At 50.2% G+C, this 7,720-nt stretch overlaps 1 protein-coding gene across 2 annotated transcripts; it reads right to left on the bottom strand.

Annotated features, from left to right (window-relative positions):
* Nucleotides 1-4,451: 4,451 nt before the first annotated feature.
* Nucleotides 4,452-7,457, bottom strand: LOC112884108. Of its 2 annotated transcripts, none has more exons than XM_025949437.1 (9): nt 6,895-7,457; nt 6,745-6,787; nt 6,563-6,649; nt 6,366-6,431; nt 6,175-6,246; nt 5,990-6,058; nt 5,768-5,878; nt 5,587-5,658; nt 4,452-5,487 (listed from the first exon to the last, which is right to left on the bottom strand). In XM_025949437.1, the coding sequence occupies exons 1-9, from the start codon at nt 7,179-7,181 to the stop codon at nt 4,909-4,911; spliced, it is 1,386 nt and encodes a 461-aa protein (XP_025805222.1). In that variant the 5' UTR covers nt 7,182-7,457; the 3' UTR covers nt 4,452-4,908. The 2 variants fall into 2 exon arrangements, with proteins under 2 accessions (XP_025805222.1, XP_025805223.1); XM_025949438.1 differs by having other exon boundaries at nt 5,768-5,872.
* Between the last annotated feature and the right edge of the window lie 263 nt (nt 7,458-7,720).

Here is a 7,720-nt window from a genome sequence, read left to right as displayed (position 1 = left end):
GGGCCGGGCCGGGCCGGGTTCAGGAAAAGGAGGCCGAAGACGGCGTCTGTCTGGCTGACTGAGAGCCGCTTTGGGACGGCTCCGCTGGAGGAGCTCCCGCTATGTGCTACAGTAACCGCTACTGTGCCACTGTAGCGACGAAAAAAAGAGCTCCGGCTCTTTACTACATTTGGCCCTGTTTGGAAGTATTTCTGCCCGGCTCCAGCTCCGGCTCCTCCGGAGAAATTCTACCAAACGTTTTGTACGAAGAGCTATTTTTAGTAAAAAATAGATAAACCGGCGAACAGCTCCGGCTCCTTCAGTGGAGCCTCTCATAAGTAGCCCTGCCAAACACCCCCTTGCATGGGCTGGGGAAGGACCAGCCAGAGCTGCATTTTTTTTGCTCCTCCGGCTCCACGCTGCTGTAACACTACAGGGCGCTACAGTTGCGGAGCCGGAGCAGTGGGGAGCCGTCCCAAACGAGATTTGAAATGTGGATCTGGATATCTATTCGTGTGGTTTCACATCTTCGTAGCGTAGAAATTTACAGAACCATTTAAATATGTACAAATAAGGATTCAGCTTCTTCTTGTTCTTTTTTGCGAGGGAGATTCAGCTTCTTGACAAAATTTCGCGAACTAAGCTAGCAGTTGGGAACCGAGGAAGCTGGTTGTCGAATGTTACCGTGTTTCGCAGTAAATTTAGCAAAATCCCAATATTCCGAGGAGAGCCTATGTTTTTAGAATTGTTCCAAGAAGTGAGTTGAGGATGATCATGAAGTTGTTTAATCAGTGGCGGAGGACGGATAAAAATTGAGGTATGGCGGAGTCAATCAATCTTCAAGCAACAAAACTTGCTATTTATCACGCGGACGTATAACTAACAAACCACTTGCCCACTTCTACAACCACTGAGGAGGGCTATTTTTCTTTCTACTTTTCTCTATTGTCAAATGCTCATCACTTAACTGATCGAAACTAAAGATTAAGAGAAATATACTACCATAGAAAAAATAAGGTATGGCAATGACCATACCTTGCTTCCGTGGTCGTCCGCCACTGTGTTTAATGGACGGTGTGTAGAGTTAAGCTATGTTATTCGTTTCGGAAATGCTTTAGCCTTTTCGTCCGATGGCATAGTTTACTCCGGACGAACACGTGGAACATTTTCTATCCCTCTGCAGTACCACTCATTTCTCCGCCGCGGCCGAGTGACGACCACTTCACAGGCGGCGCCGACGCATCACAAATCCTTAGGCCTAGCTGCTCGCGAACGTGAGCACAGCGGCTCGCGGAGGTCAAGAGCTGTCTCCGGCGGTGGAAGGCAGAGGCGAGGAGCTGCCTCGACTGCGTGTTGATTTGGGGCCTTGGAGAGAGGAGCTTCCATGACTGCGGAAGACGAATGAAAGGAACCGCCTAGCGCCGACCCTGGAGGGGAGGAGCGGCGGCCGTGGCATACGAAGGAGAGCCCTAGGCCCTAGCAGTCTAGCACTGATGCATGGAGGCAAGATGAATCAGTAGGCAAAACCATGGAGCTCTGGTTGTCGGACCAATTCCCCGCTTCCAGTTTCCTCTCTTTCGGTACACTTAGGATGTTGCAAACGTTGATGTGGATCTTCAAATTAGTGGTTTCAAATGGTGCAGTTTGTGATTTGGATATTGTGGAAAATTATCTTTTTTCCCCTCATGTTGCAACCGTTGATTTGGAGTGTAATCACAAACCATCTATGATGTTGCGATATTCTTTTGTATGGTTGTGGTTATTGCTAGGATCAGATTTATATTTTTCTGTGTTGCATTACGCTTATTCACATGTTTCAACTGATTTTTTTAACGAACCAGCCACGAGAGCGATCGATTATATTAAAAAGAAGAATAAATCTAGACTTAGCAAACAACAAAGAAACAACACCGGCGGTTGCATCGGGATATCAACTCGTGCTGTAGCCAACTTAACTCAAACCTACAACAATAGCCGCTCTCAACCCTAAAAAACACTGACCAGCTGGATTGGAACATCAACGCAGCCGCACCACTCCACTCAACCACTCCACACCATTCGACAATGGCAACAAGAACGAAGTCTGAAACGCGGCGCCCACCCTCCGGCTGTGACCTCGCGTCAACGGGACCCTAGAGAAAAACAGACTGCACCGCACCAAGAAGGCCACCGCCATGCGGGGCCCATCACCGAAGTGTCGTTGCAACACCACGCTCCACCTGACAGTGTGACAAACACCTAATCCGGACCTCTCGCAGGCTACCTCACAACCGCAACCACGATAGCACAAACGCGCGGGGCCTCGCCACTCCCGCCATTGGACTCCACCTCTCTCTCGTCACCTCGAAGAAACACCGCACGCGGGGGCCTTGCGACGTCCGCCACGGCACTCCATGTCACGGATTCGTTTCAAAAGTTGCCATCGGGATAGAGGGTAGTGATGCCCCACTTCCTAGAGCCTCCATCGAACAGCCAAACCACCACCGAAGGTCGACATCACCTTGTTTGTTGCTCCACCTGTGCATAAGTCTCCCGCCGCCGTGCCAGCAAGCCAATGGCCGCCACCAGAGTTGCGAACACCACCATGCGAGCTTAGCAACCCCCAATAAGCTCGCCAACCTGCACCATGCCGCCTTGCACCGCAACCGAAAAGGGCCTCCCATGAACCATCATCACCGGCAATGCCAAAGCCGAGTTGGGTCTCCAGAGACGATGCGTCCAAGGAGGGGATGACGCCAGCGGCGCTGTTGTCGCTCGTCCAGAATCTGGACAGAGTTTTCACCCAAAGAAACCCGTGCAATAGGGATGAAGCTCCAAGATGACGCCCCCACGGGGGAGAACGACGAAGGCGCCGCCGCCATCACCACCAGCAAGAGTGCTGGCCAAGGCTTTCGCCCGGAGCATCTTATCCTTACCACCGCGCGTACCCAGCCTGGCACTTCCAAGACCACGGCCATGGAAGCCCTTTCGGTATGGCATCGCCAACCGTGCCTCCTTGCGTCTTCCGTTGACCTCCTTCTCGCTCCCGCGCCACCTCGAGACACCATGACCGTCGTCGCGCTGCTTCGGGCGCCGCCTGGCCGTCGCACGCGCTGCTGTGGCCCGTGCTAGACCACCGCCGTCCTTCACCGCCGTGGCCCACGCCACACCCGCCGCCGTCCTTCTCACCCGCACGCAGCCGCCGCTGCGCCGCTGACCACCTTGCTTCCAAGGCCACACTCCGCCGGTGTCGCGCGACCTCCGCCTCCTCCTGCCCCCCGGGGGGGGGGGGGGGCAGCCCCAGCGGATGCCGCGCCACTTCGCTGCCCATTGACGATGCCTCCACCTCGCGTGAAGTTGCCGCTCCGCGCGGCCCATCGCGCCCCGCACAACGCCTCCACTTGGCACACGCCCAGGCAAGGCCCATGAGCCTTGCATTGCGCCTCAGCAAGGCCGGCACCGCCAGCTAGGAGTCGCCGCTAGCCAAGCATCATCCACGCGCAGCCGTCACCCATGGCTGAAGATCCACTCATGGGGGTGATAGATCCGGCCATGGGGGCGGCGGATCCGGCCGCCAAACCGCCGGGGGAGCTCCGCCGGCGCCGGACCGAAGAGCGCCTCCGCCCGCACGGCGCGCGCCAGCTGCCCACCCGAGTCCTCCCGCCGCCGCCCTCCTCGCAGGCGTCGGACTTCCGGCCCCGGCTCAGGCGACGTCGAGGAAGGGAGGGGAAGGGCGGTGGCCTGGCGGCGGCGGCACAAAGGCCCCCCAAGTCGCCTGCGGGGACGACGAGGGGGTAAACTCGTGTTATGTGATGTTGTAAGGTTTTGTTCGCAGGGAATGTTGTTTGACACGGATGGATTGTTGGGAATGTTGTTTGACACAAACGGATTGTTGGGGTGGAGTTTTTTTAGCTGACATGCTGCAAGTGATATGAGATAGATGTTGCAACGGGATTTTTTTTTTCCATAGCTTGTGATGGGGTTTTTCTTTTATTAATGTTGCATGCAACATCAGACATTTTGCAGCGGGAATTTTTCAACGCTGTGCCGTACGACTGGCAGTTCCGTTTCATTTTGTCACACAATGTTTTAGGTTCATGAGAAAATTATTCCCACGATAAAAATTGTTCCAGGTTCAAGAGAAATTGTTCTAATAACATCACAAGGAAATGTACTAGCTTTTAGGGTAAAATCTTCCGGTTTTCCCAAGAAAAATGTTTATGGTTTATAAGAAAATATTAAATATTTAGAAATAAAAAAATTACATTAGATTTTTTGGGGGGAACATAAGCTTATTTTATTGCATTAGCACTAAGCAATACAAGTGTTCAAACAAGTCTACTATTTAAAAGAAAAAATAATTTGTAGTTCCAAAATGAAAAAATATCCACCGATCTACTCCAACCATGCATAAATATTCGAATCAAGATGGCATGAAGCGAAAGTTTTCTGTGCAATCTACTGGTATATTCCCATATTGAAGCCATTAAAATAATAGATGACTAGTGAAGATAACGCTTTCTGGACAGCATTATTATTAGGAGTACAGAGGTAATGAACCAAATACTGACGAGATCGAGAAGCGATCAAATAAAACAAAGCACAACTCGAACATAGTGCGGCCGGGGCCCTGTGACAAATATTTTTACCACTAGCATACCCTACAAAATAATTACTAAAAAAACAAGCACTCATGGAGAATCTGATTGTTCTGACCTCCTTGGTTATGCTTTTTGCTAGATTTCTGTAACTGTTTCAGTATAGACAGATCGCTCTGCACAATGTCCATCCGAATTCTTCCACAGCCCATTTTTTCCATCTTGTAAGTTCCAGCTCTCATTTTGCCGTACATATGTTTGCGCCTGAGGCCATGAAAGCCCAGTGCAACTTTGCAACCTCAGCATTTTGTATTGATTGCCGATAGAACTTCATTGCACCCTTGGAAATGTACTACAGATCCATCTGGAGTTTTGTTGCTCGGGTAGGGGCATATAAGCGCACGATGATTGTTATTCCGATAGTCATTGCAAATATAAGAGCAAGAATGGCCAGAGCAGGGCTCCTGCGATCCAGGGTCGCGATGGCTCCTCCCTGCACTCCTCCTTTGCTGATCATATCGTGCTCCCTTAGCTCACCATTGGTATAATCTTGCTTTATCTTCATCCCTCTCTCATTCAGTCCCGGAAACTCGGGCCCTTTCTTCTCTGCTGGCTTAAAAAGCGATGACACTGCCGGTGAGCTGACAAGTTCAGTAAGTCCTGCCAGAGCTTTCTTTTCATCTTGTTTGAGCTCGGTTTCGTCTGTGCTTGTTCCTTCACCCTCATTTGATTCTTCTGTTTCTGTAACAGTATCTGTAACCATGTCATCTAAGAGTTGGTCTTGCTGCATCATCAGCTGTGCAGTCGGTGTGTTCTCCATTGATTCAGCCTCTTGAACATCATCACTTTCATCATTATTTTTACTGAAGATGATCCCTGGACCACTGATACTGAGTTTGCTTTGATCAGAAGCCTTCACATCTTTATTATCCTAAAATCACAGTTCAGAAGAAACAAGCAGAGGAAATAAGGATGATGATCATACATGCACTTTCCAAAATTTTGATCAAACAAACAAAGAAACCCATACCTTTTGGGTTATGTCTTTCTCGATGTTGTTCTTGCTTGAATCCTCATCAACCTTCTCCACATTTCCAGGGATCTGAAGCCACAGTTTAGATGGATATGCAAAAAATAAGAAAGCAGCAATGAGGCTTCTTGAGAACGACCATACAGGCACTACAGCAGAAAGGATTCAGAATTGCACTTACCAAACAAATAGTGATGACCTCCTGCATTCCAATCCCGACAGGGTTCATGCTCGAATTCTGATCAATTCTTTCAACGAGATCTATTTTCTCAACATGTTCCTTGTCCTGACACTAACATTCAAAGAAGGAAAACTGATTTAAAAAAGGCACTTATAACAATCACTGCATATATAGCAAAAAAGTTTCAGGATTCATAATTGCGCGTAGCAAACAAACACTAACCATATCATGCGTGATCACAACACGGTTTGTGCTTGAATTCTGGTCAATTTTTTCAACATGTTCTTTGTCCTGAAACTCAAATTCAGAAGAATGAACAGAAGGCGCCTACAAGGCTACGACAATCACTCCATATATTGCACAAAGATTTCAGTTTTTACAATTGTGCATAGCAAACAAATACTAACCGTATCATCCATGTTGACCTCTACAGGATTCTTGCCTGAATTCTGATCAATTTTCTCTTCAGGTTTGCTGTCCTGAAACCCAATTTTTTGCAGCGAACTAAGCCGGCTAAATTGTTATAGTACATGAAAATTACATTCATGATGAGTGACTTGATGCAAGTTAATCCAAACGTAGGCACAGAGAAACAAACCAATTGATCTGCAACGATCTCGTTATCCTTGTGAATCTGATGGCTTTCCTCTGTCTCCTTGCCATCCTGAAACCAGAGTTCAGAGATTTTACACAGAGATGAGGTCACTACAAGTCTACACCAACGCAAAACACATGCATACCCCAGTCAACAAAGTCTTCCCCGTAAAATTATGCATACAGATCACAAGGACTAACCAATCTGCCGGATCCGATCTCCTTTTTTTCTGCGCTCAAGTTCTCATTGGACTGATCAAGCTTCTGCATCAATGCGCCATCCTGAACCTATGATATGAACCGATTTTGCGTGTAAGATTTCACCTGAAAAGGGAAGAGCCCGGGAACACCGGTTCCCATCAATGAACGCAATGACTCCTCACCTTCCCATCCTCGACAACTCCGCCATCCAAAACCTCGCCTTTCCTGCAAAAATTCCACCAAAAAAAACAATCTTTTCAGCTCCAACCCCCACGAAACAACGGATCATCTTATCTTATAGTAATCCGCGAAGGCGGAGATGAGGGGCGTACGCTGGCTGCCGGTCGCGCTGGCGCTCGGCGCCCTTCTTGCCGCGGTGCGAGCGGCGCCACGCGAGGACGGCGGCCCCGACGACGGCCGTGCCGCCGATGAGCAGCAGCGCCGCGACGCCGTGCGGCGCCCGCGCGGACACGCGAAACTTCATGCCGGCGACGGCGACGGTGCCGGGGCCCTTCCTATCAGCGGCGGCGCCGGCTCCCTTCTCCTCCTCCCGCTGCTGCAGCAGCTGCTGCTCCCGCGGTTCCTGGGCGGCGCCAAGAACGCCGCCGCCACCTTCCATGATGGGGGCGTGCGGCCGGGAATTAAAGCGCACGCGGCTTCGGTGACGATCCTTCCCCTCCTCCTCCCAATTACTCCGCTGGTGGGGGTTGGTGTGCCGGTCGGGCTTCTCGTACGTGTGTTCTTGCGCGCGTTCTAGAGAGAGTAGAGAGAGACGGGGAGGAGGAGGAGGAGGAGGTGTCGAGGTTTTAGGGTGGGTGGGAGAAGGGCCGGTCGGGTCGCATGGCCACTCGTCGGTCGATCGCAGGCGGCAGAGTCGCCGCGCAGACCCACAACTCTCGGATCATCAACGAACTGGAAATCCCGGTTGGACTGACGAAAACAAAAGGAGAAGGAAAAAAAAACATGCTAGGAAACGCATCTTTGTGTGCCCGCCATTCATGTCTTTTGTGAACCATGCTAGGACATACGCACGCATAACATGTGATATTTTGCCGGCGATCGCATGATGCCACATTGCCAAAATATGCCTTGTTGAATTTGTTCATAAAAATAACATTGTAGGAAATACTTTCTTTTCTTTTGGGGGACCAAGATCGA

The sequence above is a fragment of the Panicum hallii genome, chromosome 3 (assembly GCF_002211085.1).
Source record: "Panicum hallii strain FIL2 chromosome 3, PHallii_v3.1, whole genome shotgun sequence".
Classification (NCBI taxonomy): domain Eukaryota; kingdom Viridiplantae; phylum Streptophyta; class Magnoliopsida; order Poales; family Poaceae; genus Panicum; species Panicum hallii.
The sequence above is the reverse complement of the archived record's forward strand: the minus strand, read 5'-3'. Positions and strand labels throughout refer to the sequence as shown.

Bases quoted from the DNA above. Each gene is read 5' to 3' on its own strand.
- LOC112884108 (XM_025949437.1), bottom strand. From the start codon at position 7,181: ATGGAAGGTGGCGGCGGCGTTCTTGGCGCCGCCCAGGAACCGCGGGAG. The intron at 6,650-6,744 runs GTGAGGAGTCAT...TTCATATCATAG, and splicing joins GAGTTGTCGAGGATGGGAAG to GTTCAGGATGGCGCATTGAT. The intron at 5,879-5,989 runs GTTAGTGTTTGT...TTTGAATGTTAG, and splicing joins TTGTGATCACGCATGATATG to TGTCAGGACAAGGAACATGT.